This window comes from Sebastes fasciatus, chromosome 6 (assembly GCF_043250625.1).
Source record: "Sebastes fasciatus isolate fSebFas1 chromosome 6, fSebFas1.pri, whole genome shotgun sequence".
NCBI lineage: Eukaryota > Metazoa > Chordata > Actinopteri > Perciformes > Sebastidae > Sebastes > Sebastes fasciatus.
The window spans coordinates 14,609,948-14,628,171 of record NC_133800.1 but is presented as its reverse complement, the minus strand read 5'-3'; the positions used below and the strand labels follow the sequence as shown (position 1 = coordinate 14,628,171).

The following is an 18,224-nucleotide window of genomic DNA, read 5'->3' as shown; positions in this document are numbered from 1 at the left end:
TTTGTCCAACATTAGCTATTGAAATCAAATCAAGCTAAAACCGTATACAGACTTCATTCAAACTTCGACAGATAGGCCTAGAGCTTCATATTTTGAAGCCTTTATCAGCAGAACATTGTAAAATAGTGTGTTATGTTACAAACTCGGCTCAAGCTTGTAACAAAAGGGGCTCCACACAGACACACAAACAAAAGGTCCAAAAGCCAAATTAATTTATTCAATTAATAGGAAAAATAGGATTCATTTCTTCCTCAGTTCACTGGAAGAACAAGTCAGGTGGGAACTAAAGGACAGCGAGGCGAGCCCCCCCCCCAAAGTAGATCTGAGAGGAGAGTCCACCTGGAAATCCAAGAGGACTCTCTGGACAATTTCCTCGATCAGCTCCAAGAACAGAAGGTGGACATCATTTGGAGCCACGAGAAAGATCTGATGCAGAGGGAGAAATGTAGCCCAAAAGCCCAGATGGATGAGGCTCAGGCTAAACATGTCCACTCTTCACCCAGGAATACAGAGAATCTGATCCCAGCTGAGATCAGCAGGATGATGCAGGAAGATCTGAATGGAAAAAGGCAGAAGATCTGCTGGAGACCGAGTGCCTCCCCTTTCAGCAGGAGAAAACCACCATCCAGGTGGAGATGGAGAAATCCAGAGCCTCCTGTCTGGCTCATCTGGACGAGACGAACAGAAGGACAAGAATAGTATAAGCTCATGGCTGCTCTGAAGGAGGCTGAGAGCTGAAGATTGGACATCTCCAGTGACAGGAGGTCAAGTCTTCCCTCACGGCACAGCTGGAAAAATCCTAGAACACCTTTGTTGCCCAGCTGGAGAAGCAGGACAAAGACAACAACAACCTCATGGCTGCTCTAAAAAAAAGAGGTCGAAGATCAGGTATGACAGCAGGAGACAACCTCCCTGCTGGAGGAGACGGAGAAAATGAGAGCCCCAGTTGGAGAGTAATTGAATCAAGAGGCAGGAGGAAAGGTTATCTCTCCTTCAGGCCACAGAACACCTCTAGCCGACCCTGCAGGGAAACGAGCAGGAGTGGGAGAAGACAGAGCGCTACATGAGGTCCCAGCTGGAAGATCTCGAGAGCCAGATCACCAAAAAGAAGAAGTGGTACAAAAAGCTCTTTTAACGCCCAGCTCCAGAATCCCACACATGTTGGTTTGTAGGTTCACTACAAGTTAGTAAACCAGCAGCTTTCAAACAGCGGCAAAGAAGTGCATTAGAACATCTGAAAACACAATGATCAGAAAAATATGAATTACAATAGTATATAATAGTCAAAATAATGACTTGACCCCTCGGGCCCTGCACGTCAAAGAGTGGAAAAGAGGATACGCCTGCAGAGAATAAAAGGGGAGAGACATAAAGCCAAATAGAACAGATGGAGGGAAAGAAAATAGAGAGGAACAGAAATATTGTTGAGGGATTTTGCTTCCTTTATACGCTGCATCTATCTCTATAAACAAGGTTGAACTGCATGATACACTGGTTATTGTATTGTTGTCAATAAAAGGACCAGTGTGTAACAATTAGGGGGATTTATTGGCAGAAATGGAATAGATTAATAAGTATGTTTTCATCAGTCACTCAATCACCTGAAACTAAGAATCGTTGTGTTTTCGTTACCTTAGAATGAGTCCCTCTTATTTACATATGGAGCAGGTCCTCTTCACAGAGTCCGCCATGTTGCTCCGCCCAGAACGGACAAAACCAAACACTTGCTCTAGAGGACCATTCACGTCTTTAGCGTCGGCCACTGTAGTTCTCCTACATGCTTGACGCATGGGAGAAGTTTCAGTTGGTTGCAATCTGCAACCGCACCGCTAGATGCTGTCAAATCCTACACACTGCACCTTTAAGGGTAATCAATATATCTTGTGATTTTAATACAAGTAGTTTTGTTTTTAGAACAAATTTCAGTTCGACATCCAGAGTCAAATTAGGAAAATAATTCGGGATGAATGGAATAAAATGACAAATTTTTTTTCCATCCATATATCATGACATTTATTAATCTGTGTTATATACGATATGTACTGTGCACCAGTCTACCACAACACGATATTTTGCTTTATTCTATTTGAATCCCATATTATAACTTCTGCACTGATTCTCATTTTCACTTGCATGTTTTTCTTTTATTTATTTATAATAATAATTGCATTATCAGAGTGGGATACTATTGTCTTTGTCATTATACAGCTCAAACTCAAACAGCTGAAGCTAAAGTTTCAAGAGATCTGGCAACCTCTTCTGCTCTAGTTTCACAATTGGACAAATCCCCATCAATGTGTAGGGGGTGATGTTGGTCTGTGTGAACATTTGGTTTGTTAATTTGTCTTGTGGAAGCGTAATACAAATATTTAAATAATAAACACATCCACAGATTCTCTTCTGTCACAGTATCCAGTTCACCGCTCTGTTTCTTTTTTATATCTGCCTCTTTTGACCTTTCTCAGCCCAGCGGAGACATGCGTTGAAATCTGCATTTCACACTGCTTATGTCTCCTCTGTACTGCCATGTGTGGTTTCTCAAGCAATAATACAGGAAGTTTAGTGTGGTAAGATAGTATTACATGGGCTTAGAAAAAAAGCAAACATGAAGAAACACAGGATATTTCTCTTGGGGGTTTGAGAGCGCATCATTTATTCAACAACTCAGTTCCATTTTAATAGTTCCAACTGCAGTTCTGTAGGTGGAAATTAACCATGTTTGATTACCGCGGTACACTGTTACTGTACATATACAGTAAAAACCCAGCTTTCTTCAATGATAATTACATGAAATGAATATGAGTGCTACCATTTGTTCTGTTCTCAGTGTTTTAAAAATAGACCATATATACCCCTCTGCCATAATGAAAAGTAAATATCTCCAAGTCAACATGTTGGGACGGTTAGTGGACAGTCATGTGAGACACTAAAAACAGAGAAGAAACTACCCCTCATCCATTCCCTGCAAAAGCAAAAACCCAGTTACCCAAACAGTTAAATACATATTGTCAGATAAGACATTTCTCACCTCTATAAACAAAATGAAATATACAGTTTACTACACAAAGATTATTAGAGTTTGACCTTATTTTCCTGCAGGCCAGGACAGAAAGAGCTATTCACTTTTATGAAGCATATGGAGGACCGAATCAACCAGAAATTAATGCAATTATTATAAAATAGAAAATAAATATATATAATAAGATGAGGTCAAATAAGTAAAAATATGAATATGATTCATTAAACTATATGGCACTCAGTATAGAAAACACATTTGTGCCAACACTATGCAATTGTCAAGATATGTCAGTCTATCATAGTAAGGAAAAATCATACTTTGTCATACATTTATCTATTTTGAATGTATATTTAGGGACAATTCTGTCCTCCATAAAATCAAGACCATTTACTCAAGTGCCTCACTGTTGTATATGACTAAGTTTGTTCGACTTGTTTTGAAACCGGTAACATTTTAGCCAAGTTTCACATGACAAACAAATAATAAAATACATCAAATTAATTTGAAAAATAAGAAAAAGTTCAAATAATTCTAAGCACTGATCAAAAGCAAGAAGGGGTTTCATCATCATTCCAGACATTCAGTTCACCTGTATTAAAACAACTAGTACAAGTACAGTCTGGACATTTCTAACGCAGATTCTGATAAAATAAAGTTTGACACAGGAAATTGGATATTCTCTTGAAGTTAATAGCTGTGGATCAGATTGTTTAATTTGATTACAGCTTCACAAACATTACCGCTAACAAAAATAAACACCTGCTTAGAAAATAATTGCCAATATCCTCCTCTCTCTGAACTCCTATAGTATAAGTATGAATATACACGTATATTTCTGGTACTGTCTAATTTCAAGCGTTGTGTGATTTAACAGGTTACCGGAGCCTCTTTGTACACTTACAGACTTACGATGGTAAATGTGAGGATTTCACCACTGTCGTGCTTCTGAGAAAATCAAGATTAAACTCTGGATTAAGTAATAAAGACTATGATCACAAAATCCTACTTATTATTAAATATCCGACTTTGGTGATTGCTAGTGGTAGTACACATACGCTGCACCATTTGGCAGTAAAACTGTTCTAATTGTGGGTGCATGAGCATCCATGAAAATCTGTATTTTGGGTGAAAATTGGTAGAAACAGTTATTAAACAGTACTGTAGATTATGTTTTACAATGAGTCTGGATCCCTGGACAAGAATAAATTCACTTTTGCATACATGGCAGTGTTTCCTTATTCTGACCACTATACTTATACGAGTAGTGCTTGAGTTTTATTGTTGCAAGAACTGTTAAGAGGTCTTCCCATCGCATCAACCGAGGGAGAATGTACGGCTGTGAAGAAAGTCAGAGATTCATATCTTCAGTGTGTGAGCGTGTTTCTTGCAAAGAGGTTTGTCTTTCTTGGAGAAGAATTTCTGGCCTTCCAGGGTGGTGCAGCACACCTGAAGAAAAAGAGACACATACACACAGGTAGAAAGGTTACAGACGTAAAGTTGTGTAGAAAATGTTTCAACTCCTCATGGATATATCTCCTTAGAAATAATGCATTTATCACATCACTGTGAGAGATTCTGAATCTGAACCTTTATTGATGACAATAAAGATCCACCAAGTCCAAGAAGTTGTTGCAGGCAGGGTTTTCAAGCTAGAGTGAAGATACTGGAATCATATGAAACTAGAAAACCTAAAGAATCCATTGGTACCAACCATGTCATGCTAGCTTGATGCTAAAGCAGAACACTAAATAACGCTACGAAGTTGGGCTAAATTTCGGCGAGGAAAATCTATCATGGCGATTTTCAAAGGGGTCCCTTGACCTCTGACCTCAAGATATGTGACTGAAGATGAGTTCTATGGGTACCCACGAGTCTCCCCTTTACAGACATGCCCACTTTATGATAATCACATGCAGTTTGGGGCAAAAACATGCAGTTTTTTGAATGCAGTATAAATTTGTGTTGTATACTAAAATGGTGTATTTGAATATTTCTGCATTATACTGCATTTGATACTCAAAATATACTGCATTTGAGTATCACTGTAAAGCTGAAACTCTTGTGGATCCAATGAGCCCAACTGTATTCATGTGTGATGATGTTAGTCCTCATAGTAGCCATTTCATTGTAGTGAGACCATTTTTTTAAAACTTGACCTCACTGTATAAAATGACCCCCTGCTCTGGCCCTTTCTGACTGGAGTTTCCACATTTGTGTCTATTCCATCTGGATGCACTGCCTTGCCCTCACAGCTCAAAGGCATGAAGCTCTCTCAATGAACTGTAGTGTGAATATACCGTGAAGCCTTCACTTACAGTGCAGACGAAGCAGGTGTCGTGCCAGGTGTAACCGAGGGCCTCCAGGAACTTGTCTCCAGCCTCGATGGGGAACTCACAGCCGTGGCAGCTGGTCCCAAACCTACTGTAGAAGTCTTTTTACAGACAAAGAAACATGGCATTACACACACAGAACAAAACATCATCACTTTCTTTGTTTTTGTTGGCACCAAAATAAAAGTCTTTTCACAACAGAGAGCTACTTGTGTCTTTCCATCCACTGACTTTTGTGTTCTACTGTGATACATCCTTCATCAGCCCTATCAGCATGGTCGATGTGTCCTCATCACTCACCTTGTTCACAGTATGGTTCTCCATCCTCCAGGTGGAAGGTGTTGTTTCTGATTGGCTGCTGACAGGAAGCGCACAGAAAGCAGTAGACATGCCACGTCTGTTTGAGGGCATTTATCACCTCCTGGGTGCATAAAGGAAATAATGTGTTTAGTTGGAGGTATCATACAGTTCATTAGGAGCACTGGTTTTCACAGTAACTGGAAAATTAGATCCAGGACACAGAGAATTTTGGTGGGATGCTACCATGTTACCTTTCTATTCTATTATCAATCCTTATTTGATCAGAATGGATAAATGTGTCAGGAATGCACAGCCTTTCCTACACTCTGTCCTTTTCTCATGTCACATTTAAATAATTATATTTTATTCTTTCCTTGCGGGGCCACATGACACAGCTTAAAAACAGACAAACTGCTTTGTTTCCCACCCTTAAACTGTGAGAACGAGACAGGACAGGGAATCAATGGAAAGTTGGTGGGCCAGAGTGAAATGAAGGATTAGAGGAGAAGGAGTGAGAAAACAGGTTAATAAGAAGCCGTAAGCTGGTTGAAGATGTGTGAGAAATGGAGGGTTGAAAGGGATAGAGGCTAAAGAGGTTAGAACACGTGAGGGATGAATGTCAGAGCTGTTATGAGAGCACCGATCTCAGCTTCCTGACACTCTGGGTTCATGGTACACCTGCAGCCTTGAGGCCTCTAAGCCTAATTCTCTTAACACCCAAACATATACCGCATTCCTGAGTTTCACTGGTGGTCACTATAGAAAATCCCTATAGCTTTCCTACATTGGCATTCTATGCATTTATCCGGCATGTCTGGGGTTGGAGTGACCCAAAAAGTGACCCTTTGATGATGTCAACACTTGTACATTTAATGCCCCTTTATTATTTGGGCTCAAATTGATAACAATAGCTCTTGACTAACAAAGTAAGAAGAAGAATGTATGAAGAGAAGGGATTTCATAAAAATGAAGCATTTTAAGCACATACATCAGTTAAATCCATTATCTGTAACCGCTTATCCTATTCAGGGCCGCAGGGGGCTGGAGCCGATCCCAGCTGACATTGGGTGAAGGCAGTTAAATGATACATTTAAATGTTGTTTAACCATAGACTGTATATAAGAAGTGGATGTAGTCCCTGTGACGTCACCCATTGGTTTGTGGACTACAGTTTGGAAGCCTCCAGTTCGGCATTTTGGCCTTCACCATTTTGACCTTTTGCAACCAGAAGTGACACAAGACAGTGGAGCTAAGTACAACTGAACGCTGAATAAGACATGTTTAGGCGACCAAAATGTTAATATTAACTTTCATGAACTGGAAACACACTGTGAAAGGGTTGAAGTTGTAAGACAAAAATACAGAAAACTCCAAGACCGGACATCGCCGTGGTAGCGACCTGTCAATCACTAGGTAGCCACTTCCTAAAGCATACCCTGCTTTATGGTCTATTTGACATTAAATGGGACCATCATTTACTAAATGAACATCATGCTGTATTGAAAAAGACTTGAAACTAGCGATTGAGACCATAAACTCATGTTTACGATGTTTACTGAGGTAATAAATCAAGTGAGAAGTAGGCTCATTTTCTCATAGACTTCTATACAATCAGACTTCTTTTTGCAACCAGAGGAGTCGCCCCCTGCTGGCTATTAGAAATAATGCAAGTTTAAGGCACTTCCGCATTGGCTTCACTTTTCAGAACTGGAGGAATGTTTTATTACAATCGTCAAAGGCCTCTTTTCTGTACCGTTAATAAGTAAAATATCCAATATTTGGGAGCTGCTGCTTCATGTAATCATATATTCTTTTGCATCAAACTTCCAACCTCTCAACCTGCAGCTGGTCCATAGTGGAAAAGTACAGAGCAGTGAAGACTAAGAATTATACTGACACATTTTTTATCTAGTTGCTGTAAACCAGTCTGCACAAACTGTTTAATCTTTCAGAAGCACAAAACGGGTGAAAATAGAAGAACATAAAAACAATAAAAACAAATAAAGTCAGGCGTTGATGTGTTTGACAGGTTTGCACTGAAAGCCACGGAGGAGGATTATCGCTTCTGGTCTCCAAACAAACAACAGGTGGCGGAGCTTGAAAACAACATCCACACACAATGCACCGACTTAAAGTCTTCAGACAAATGGCTAAAGGCCTCAATAACATATTTTATCCATATTATCTTTCCTTGCACTGTAATGCCTTGACAAATAAACGTCATGAAGTTGTCATCTTCATTGTCTTTTGCACCGCAGAATCTGAACTGTTGAGTACAGTACATTCTGTTGAATAACCATCACAAAACAGACAAGAGCAGCCAGACAATACTCTGATAAGTGCAATGCCACCAAGCCTTCACTTCTTCATGCACGCGCGCGCACACACACACACACACACACACACACACACACACACTCCTGCTCTATTTCACATCACACCGACTCACCCCCAGTATCTTGTCCTGGCAGCGGCTGCATGTCGGAGCGAAGAAATCTTCATAGCAGTGTTCACAGTAGACAGATCCTTGTTCTTCCACAAAGCCTATATCTGACAGAGACGTACGGCAGTGGGCACAGTTAAACTCCTCCTTATGCCAGGATTTCCCCATTGCCACCAAATATGGCCCTCTGGGAAAAAAAGGACAAGCAGAGACAATAGGATGAGTGGAAATCAACCTTTGATTTTACTTGAAGTTACTAAATAACTCTGTATTGGCAAAAATGAACCTATGACACACAGGCTAATTATTCTAATTACTTGCATTATGATGACACCTCTTCATGAATGCAAAGTATAGATGCAAAGTACCACATTGCTCAGCAGTATTGCTGATAGGTCATGTAGTCAATGTGCTTTGTTTTCATTGTCATGTCTAGAAACAGCCACTAGAGGGCAAATCACAAATTAATAAATGAATGAATGACGATATGAGTAACTTCATTCTGTCCAACTTCTACAAGCTGTCTCTTGGTAACTCAGCATATTCCCTGCCTCTCCGTTCTTCCTCCTCTAGGAAAGTCATTACATTGGATATTATGTTTTACGTCTGAATTCATCTAGTTCATTGTGATATCATATTTTCAGAATATACTGTAAATTGATAATAATGTTTAGAATTTCTAACAATCAAGTCTAATAATATAAGATCATGTGGGTGATAATTGTTTGTGGTGGTTTCACACAACAAAGCCTAAAACCTAAAAACAAGAAACTAGCAATATATGGAAATTATTAATTATTAATTAATTACTTATTCTATTGTATACTATGTTTGTAAATAGTGAGAAATGCCACTACTCTGAGACCTATGGTCACATCATCAAATTGATGGTTTTGTCTGATGAACATTGAACTTGATGTGTCTTAATGTTGTGAAATCTTGTGGTTATTGTTGTGCTGCCTTAATGTTGTTGTTCTGTTGTTGCTGTTGTATAAGGAATATGTACCGTCTTGTAATTCTGTTTTTATACTAGCAATTAAAATAGTTAATTTTCAGAGATGTCATCCTCTGTTTCTTGCTCAGGGACTACAGATGTAAATTACCTTTTAGCCAACTCTGGTTAAATAAATAAATAAATAAATAAACAAACAAACAAACAAACAAACATCCAATACAAATAGTCCAAAAGTCCAAATGTTTCATATCTACAATGATATAAAATTCTAAAATTGCAATATTAACAAAGTTGGAAGCAGTCAGTGTTTGGCCTTTGTGCTTTAAGGACATAAACAATTAACAGATTCTCAAAATTGTTCAATCATCTAATCGATTATTCGTTTCAGTACTCCATTGAGGTCACTAATTGTTGCTTCAGAAACGAGGAGCACATTTTAGAAATTCCATGTGTCGACGTCACGAAAGGTCCACTTTGACCATTATCCTCTGCTTCTACTCAGACAGCACCTTGGCACTGTCCACGCTGATGATTAGCTAAAGTGGGAAAACAACAGAGACTAATTTACTCCACACAATAGCTGTGCTTATCTGAGCTTTCTCAGATAAAGGCCCAAGCTTGGCATCCATTAGCATGTGAGCTACCTTATATCCTCCTTAGTGATATGTAATGTAAGGTGACACAAGTTGGGAGATAACGCCTGGGTTAGGGCAGTCAGGAGAAGAAGAAGAGTGGGAGACAGGAAGTGTTGTGCACTTCTATGCAGCTCTGGGGGGATTTACACAAGAGGAAAAACAAAAACACAAACCCTGATTTTAGACTGAAAAACTGAACAGGATAACCAAGAGTTGATATCAGCTTATAGTGTGTGTGTTTGCCTTCAGTGTGTCTACGTACTGTACGTGTGCAACATCACTAGAGTTTGATCTACTGCAGGTGCAACTTAATTCCCTGTCCCCTTATCTACACTACAGTCACATCTTTGTAGTTCTACAGTTTCATACACAGATTATTTACCCGAGATGGTTTCCAATTCATTATTTTAAGTGCCTGTCTGAGTAATTGAGAAGTGGACATTTTTTCCTTTCCGATCTTAATTTGCTTGAGTACGAATAGATGTCTGTGCAACCAAGTTTAATAGATTGCCTCTTTTTAGATTACGTATGCATGTCCACTGTTTTCCTTCACAGTTTTAACTATAAAAGGTCATGACAGCCTCATTCTGTCCTGATGACAGGATTCATGATTCATCTCCATACTGCAGATTGCTACCAAGAGTGATGCTTGTCACTGTATAGGTTAATTGGGTTGTCTGGTTAAAAAGGTAAAACTAAATAAAAAAATCCCTATTGACAGTCCATACAGAGATGTCTAAGTCATTCTTAAAACGCAGTATTTGTCCCTCACCTGATGACCATGTTGCAGTGGGCACACATGGGTGTCCGAGTCCCAGCAGGGATGTGTTCTGCCATCTGGACCAGGGTGTCCACATCTGAAGGGTGGGGCTGAGGTAAAGGTCGGGCTGGGACAGGACCCCTCGGGACACTGGCACTTCCATTACCCTTCATACCGAAGGACGGGGTGATCAAATGAGTCTGTGGACGGTGACCTGAAGGAGACGGAGGAGAGATGAAAGGTTATACTGGTTAAGAAACAGAGAGACAGAGATGGTGAAAAGAAGGAGGAAAAACAAATAAAGTGAACACTTATAGCATCACAAAGGGTGTGTGTGCATGTGTGCATCTGTGTTTTCTTCCCAGGTGTGTAAGTTATTTGACCTCTGCTCTCTCTGTCTATACACCCAGCAGGTGTCGTGGCGGCGCATGCAGCTGGCTGACTACTGTTGTCACAACCATGAATTCACCACATCAATCTTCCCAGAATCTTTCACTCCACCTACGACACATTCCTATGGCTACTGTGCATGCGCACACACACACACACACACACACACACACACACACACACATAGACCACCAAGACATTCCCTCAGCTAAAACCCAGACCCACACCTGGCTAAACATGTAGCTTGGCCTTTGATCCCCACACTGTGGATGGAGATTTGTTTTTGTATGTGTGTGCACGGGGAGGAAAGGTCTACTTTTGGAGCTTGGCTTTACCATTTAATGCCATGTTTAAGTGTGTCTGTTTGGGCTAGGAACGGGGCTGGGTTTACATTTAATGTTGGGGCTAGTGAGGTATTCATTTAAGCACCTATCATAAATAAATAGAGGTTAATCCTGCAATAACTGATTTTTTGGCCACTTGGGGGCAGCAGGAACAAATCATGAACATAATATCATCACCTTTTAAGTTGATCTAGCAAACAGGTGCTTATTTACACAACCAGCATTTACGGAGCAACTTTATGCGGACGCATAATCCGAATGTCAGGGAGTTCACAGACACGCGCGTGATCGGCGTACTGCGGGATTGCTGTCACACACTTTTTCATGGAGTTAATGAACTGAACATACATGGATACAAGCACAGCAGTTTTAACAGTTTTGACCTATTCATCAGGGAAAATAAACGCACTGACGTGCCTATATACATGGCCTTAAATACGGATCGCTTCCTAAATAGATTTCACGATCGACAGATGGATTTATTAGTAATTTAGCTTTTGAATCATGCTAAAATCACATATCTGCTATCATAAAATCCTGTTGTTGGTTCATTTGCTTTCACACCTCAAACAAACCTCACCAAAGTCTGCTGGAACTCGGACCACCTTTTCAGGTGGTCTCGGTTTGGTTGTTTGGTCCGTACCAGCGTTCGATTGACAGTGTTCACACCAGCCCAAACAAACAGTAATAACAGGGCAAATGTACCTGAGTTTGTTTTAACCAAACCAAACAGGTTAGGTTTGAAAGCCCCATAAGAGAGCAGTGAAAGTGAAAGTGGGCCGGACAGCTTAACAATGAGCTGAAACTTGCTGTAAAGCTCCGTAAAACCGGTTGCAGCTCAAGATTCAGGTGATAATTCTCTGTAGGTTCATATAAGTGAACGCTTTCACAGTGTCACATTGTTTTCACATTGTCATTTGATACATTATTATGATAAAAATATTGATTATAGGCGCTTTAAGTTGAAGCTTTTGTTTGACAGTCCTACATGGAGGCTAAACCACACCAACATTTCCAGCAAAACGTGGCAATAATTTGTTAAATGTCAAGAAAAGACAGCTTTAGGTCAAACAGTTTTACACAGTTTGACGTTTCAACCTATTAGTGAAGCTGCCATTAATCACACCAGCATGCACTGCATAAGGTTGTATGATGAAGGTCAAGCTCCTTCAAGCTCTATGCCAATATACAGTATTTTACAATGGGCATTTGCAACAAGGCAGCATCTGACGGCCTGGGTTTCTTAACTGCCGCACAGGATTCAAAATTGGTCAGTGGCTTACTGCTCCTAGGGCACTAAACGGCTAGTAGTATATTTTCATGAGCCTGCGTCCCGGGTAAGTGGCTACGTTTATGATTTCTGTTGAGTGGCAGGTACATCAGGGAGAGAACTGGGGGAGAAAAGAGGACTTGTGCTCACTGACTGGATGGAATACAAGTTTTAAGCTAATTATTTCATGGATAAATATTCACAAATAAACAGATAGATAAAAAGGCAGATATATATATTTTTTTGGTATGTACATGATGCCCAGACATTCAATCTCAGAGTCTATGGGCCGAGTGCAGATAGAGTCGGGGCGTTATACTGCAGCTCTGTGGCTTGCCTTTAAAACTTTATTCAGAACTCCCGACAGGTCCCTTCAGTAAATATTATCTTTCTAACGGAGTAGAGCTGCTGCACGTGTGACTGAGCAAGGCGCCACAGGCAGAGCGGGGCCTTCTCGCCTGCTTAATGGGCTTCCACAGAGGAAAAAGACAAGAAACGAAAAAGAAAGTCTGCAATGACCTATTTCACAACATATGTCACGCTTCAACCACGGAAAATAAGCCTCTTTCCCCCTCGCTAACTGGCTGCAACAACATTCAATCCAACAGCAGTAAATCAGTTTTACACTATGCCAGGATTTGGAACCAAACATTTTTTTGTATGAGCAAAAAAACATTTTCTTAACTGTAGGGGGGAATATATTAATCAATCAAAATGTGTAGTTAAAGATGATTTAGTTCAATTCCTAAATGAGAGTTTATTTTTAGGAATCTATTTTGGGGGACTCTACATTTTAGGTATGCATTAATTCACCGTGACTTATGCTAAGAAAACAGTCCAGGCACCTTCGTCTGATTATACTCTGCTAGTTCATTTAGTGAGAAAATACCACAACAGGCCTACAGTAAAAGGGAACTCACACACAGGCATACAGATATACTTTTGTTGGATTTGGCGACAGTAATGTGCTATTCCACAGGTTTCATGCAGCAATTGGCTAGATGAACAAAAAATTTATTTTAGTCACTGAAACCCATGTTTAATGTACTATATATATTCTGTATTCTTTAACGTGTTCACAAAGGCGGATATGTTATTTCAGTCAGTTAATAGGACACATGCCAATTGCGGCTTGGTCCCCGATCCATATTTTATACAGTACAGAGTGGAGAAATTACAGCTGGCAATAACCAGCGCTCATTGTGAATGTGTGAAAAAGTAAATGAAAAACCATTCAAGATGTGCTGCTATCTATCACAAGTGGACAGGAGAGAACACACACAACGCACAGTGTTTACCTTGGATGGCAACAGGTCCTTTGACCATGGTCTTGACAACTGCAGACTCGTGGCTGTTGAGTTCTGGCTCCTCTCCTTCCTCACTGTGTGGAGAGACAAAATGGAAATGATATGTAAATCAAGTTAATAGGTTTCATTATTAAATTCACTAAATTAAAACACACCAGAAACCATTGCCCTGCACATGAAACTCAATTTGCACTGCTTAAAGCTTCAGTAGGCAACCATTTTTTGGCATCATTGGGCAAAAGTTCTATAATAGCCTTTCAGCATATTGTAATTCAAGAGTTCTGAGAGATAACTAGACTTCTGCACCTCCTCATGGCTCTGTTTTCAGGCTTTAAATATCTAGCCTGTGACGGGAGACTTTGGCCAATCACAGGTCATTTCAGACAGAGCGTTCCTATTGAGCGTTTCTATTGGCTGTGCTCCGTCTGGTGGGCGGTGCTTGGTATTTCCTCGACAGATCTCAACATGGCTGCCGGGTCACAAACTTTCTCATTTTACAGCTAAACAGTACACTACAAGATGATTCTGAAAACATTTGAGGCGAGAAATAGGCATTACAGTAACAGAATATTGATTCATATTTGATCAGCGCGGCCTAGTTTGACCGTTTGATCGGAGTTTGCGAGTGATTGACAGCCGGCTCTCATAGACAGCAGCTGGATGGCAGACTCCAGATCAGCTCTGACTGGTTGTTTTCCTCCAGTGTGTAAAATCCTAGGAGCACTGGAGGACACAGAGGCACATGATTTTTTTCAGATTACCTGTCTGATGCACTACTGTCAGGATATAGTGACCGTTTTATAAAAATAACTTTTTTTTAATCATATTTGCTCCATTTCTACCCACTGCAGCTTTAAATTGTAAAATACATCAAAATACATGGTTACTATTAGCATCCCGCCCATTCAGAGAGATGGGTAGATACTGTATAGTCTGTCTGTGTCTTAGTTTCTTTGTTATTTACAAAGATGTCGTTCCCAGCAAAAGATCTTTGCGAGCCCACTGTTCTCATAGCCAATAGAAAAAAAAAACGCTAGCACAGTCTCATTATTCAAGTTCCTGTCAAAACGCAGTAAGACAGACTCCAGACCACCTACCTGCTGACAGAGCGGAGACAAATATGGTACCAACCATAACACCGCATGCAGCTACAGCCAAAACAGTACAGTACTCGACTTCACAGTGCACTTCCTACTTGTGACTACAGTACGCACAAAAATGTTGCCCGTGGGCCGCTTTCACAGCAGAACAGAGTCCAGGCCACGGGCCCGATGATGGATAAGAGACGAGTAGGTTTGTACCGCACTAATGATACAGCACACCCATTCAAAACTGATGCCAGTATATCAATTCAATGACATACCAGAGAGTAATGGACTACGGTGGAGTGAAATATAGTGTGGTGTAATGAGCAAAAGTGCCCATTCCAGATGTGCTGTGGACAGATGTCAGACTGGCAGCACTAATGATGGAGGGGAGACAGAGTTCACGTTATTCAGTGGCTTATTAACGTATATACAGGTAAACATTGTTGCCAGCTCCCTTTATATTTCAAATGTCTCCTCTGAATGCACAAAGTACGGGTTTGGACGCTTCATTAAGGTCGTGAAGAGACAAACTTAATGAATCCCCACGGCAACACTGGCAGTCCATTATCGTTTCATGGGCCCCAAGAAATCAAACTAAATTTCACATTTGGGTCAAAGGCTGAGTAATTTAAAGAAACTCTGTAGTAAAAATGTAATGGTGATGACATCAAACGATGCCAGAACACTAATTCAAGTGAGGGAAAATGACCTCGCAGAATGAGCTCTCTACACAAAATAATTGAAACGGAGTCGATGATCGCTGCTAAGATTTCAGTGAACACATTTTGTCTCTAAAGAAATGTGAACATGTAATATCCGTGGCATTGTTTTGAGTACTAAGGCACACATTTTTTTCCGCAAAATATATTCTTTTTGAGGTCACACTTCGTCTGTCGGGCCAGAATGTTCTCTTTCAGGACTAAATGTGTCTCTGAGCAAAATACTCTCTCATGATGCAAACTTTCTCTACTTGTTAAAGTTTTTCTCTCTAGGCTGCCCCCTCTTAGTCAACTAAGATTTCTTTAGATGATTTTTAATAAATTTTTTTCATGCTGAATTACTTCTTTCCAAGAAACTTATGAGCACATCTGGTAAACACAAGATCTAAAGGGGTGCTTTTGTGTGATCCTTTGTGGAGAAACTCAGTTTTACACGTGTCGATTAAATCAACTAATCGATTAGTTAGTCAACTAAGAATTTCTTTGGTGGAGGACAGACCTATTTCTAGGAAAAAAGGTGTCTGGGAGATTTTTATTTTCTAGAGACACTTCTCCAACAGGGGAATTTGTGTTCTCTTATTCAGGGTTGTATTGACTGAATGTCCATTAATTATAATTGACTAATAAACATCTGAAATCACAAACATTGTTTCACATGAAAATCCATTATTAATCACATAAATTAAAAATTTAAATAAAACATCTAGCAATGCACCGGATATCAAATAACTGGATCGGGTATTGGTGACAATGGGGCCGATCTATTCAATTCAATTCTATGTTTATATACTATATACATTATAGACTAGAATTTTAAACACTGTTAAAGTTTTGACAAAATTGTTGCTGCTTTTAAAAGATTTACACTATTATTGTACTTCCTGTTATATTTGATGGTTCTTTTTACCGAGTTGCTGGTGTATGATTTATTATTTTAATAATAAATAACAATTCAATAAATGCATATCTATGTATTTATTTGTTACATTTTGTTTTACAAAGTTAGGAAAGCAATGTTTAAGTCAAGCCTGATGTTGCCTTACACATAACAGAATGATCCCAGTCACTTCCACACAGTGAGGCATACAGCTTATTAATTAAACACTGGTATCAGATCGCTACTCGGTATTGGTCGATACCCAAAGCCCAGGTATTGCTATCGGTATCGGGACAGAAAAAGTTGGATCGATGCATCCCTAATATCTACATATATTTTTCAAATAAGGTTTTCTTGTTGGAATGAAGTTATTGTGACTGAATACAATTTTTTGAATAATTTTTTTGCAGGTTTGGTTTAAAGAACACCAAGACAGGCTTTGAAAGTCATTTTCTGGTTAACTTCCTGTTTTGCAGAGAGCTCGTCCAGCTATCATGGTGGAATGGAGCAACATGTCTCTGCCTTTCAATCAAATGAGGCCCCAAAGCCTCAAACTCTCCACTGCCCTTTAATATGATGCAAAATGAATAACCTCTCTATGAGTAACATCAAGTGTGTGTGTGTGTGTGTTCATCAGTGCCAGTTGAGGAGCTTGGGTGGGCCAGCAATCTCTCCCCAGACGTATTACACCCATAATGCATAGTTGCAGCCGATGCCAACAGTTGGATCACTGCTGTCTTCCCCTTGTGCTCGGCTGTTAGGGGACTAGTGGGAGACAAGTGTTATGGCAACTGCAGCCATAGCTACGTTGAGTTGTTGTGCCTGCATGTTTTGTGGGAGTGAGAAAGAGTGAAAGAGTGGAAATGAGAGAGAGTGATAGAAACTATGAGAAGTGAAGTGACAGGCAGAGAGAGAAAGATAGAGGGAGAATGTGGCACTTGTGTGTGTGCTGGCTTCACCTCAGTGGATGCTCTGTGTTTTCAGCTGCCCTCCCTGCTTCTGCAGAGATTCTCCATGTGCACACACTTCATTTGAACACTTATCCATAACATCAAACGGTCCCTACAGAGCAGGGAGTTCGCTTGGTTTATTACCACCCAGGACTACCTCTGAAATCACTTGAGTGTGGTCAAATGTACAACTCACAAGGAGAGGAGAGGAGACTTTAAATTTACCTAAAGACATAGACGGCATTGACGGGAGAAGAGAAGAGAGGGTCTCCCTCCTCTGTGGCAGACTGATGCCAAGACACCCTTTGGTGTGAGAAGAAACACATCACAGAAATAAGGCATGAAGAAAGTAATACATGCCCACAGTGACAGAGATCGTTGGTTATATACTGTAGCTGTCAAAAGTGGCATATACTAACACACTGTTAAACACGGAGCACACAAGCTACAGTGCAGTGACAAGGATTGTGATAAATGCACCCAGCGGACTGTTGTGTTAGCATTGATTCCAGCTAATCAGCCCTGATCTAAGTACTCTCTGAAAGAGACCGTCACGCTGCACAACATCTCTCTTCCTTCTCATTATCTGCTTATCATTTTGTATACCAGGTGTCTGACAGCAGGAGCCAGTACACAGCACACTAACTTCTTACATCTATAGCCACATAGGGAGTATAGACAGTAGGCAGACTGTGCCAACTAGTTACAAATGTATTACCGTTTTCTTTAGAGCCCATTTACATTTTAATATTGCATAGACCAACAGCACCTCCACCCCTGCTTGTAGTTATGTACTTTCATTTGCTCCGATTCAGTAATATTCATGAATGAAATGAG

At 40.2% G+C, this 18,224-nt stretch overlaps 1 protein-coding gene across 5 annotated transcripts in view; it reads right to left on the bottom strand.

Moving 5' to 3' along the window:
- Positions 1–2,712: 2,712 nt before the first annotated feature.
- The window catches only part of pdlim5a (PDZ and LIM domain 5a), a 74,405-nt gene continuing 58,893 nt past the window's right edge, over positions 2,713–18,224 (bottom strand). For 4 of the 5 annotated variants that reach the window (XM_074637820.1, XM_074637821.1, XM_074637817.1 and 1 more), the window contains 7 exons: positions 17,613–17,690; positions 13,745–13,827; positions 10,455–10,656; positions 8,099–8,279; positions 5,650–5,770; positions 5,335–5,450; positions 2,713–4,465 (listed from right to left, as the gene is read on the bottom strand). In XM_074637820.1, coding sequence (XP_074493921.1) covers positions 4,376–4,465; positions 5,335–5,450; positions 5,650–5,770; positions 8,099–8,279; positions 10,455–10,656; positions 13,745–13,827; positions 17,613–17,690 — 871 coding nt within the window. In that variant the 3' untranslated portion in view covers positions 2,713–4,375. The remainder of the gene's footprint in view (positions 4,466–5,334; positions 5,451–5,649; positions 5,771–8,098; positions 8,280–10,454; positions 10,657–13,744; positions 13,828–17,612; positions 17,691–18,224) is intronic. The other variant, XM_074637822.1, reaches the window with a different exon arrangement.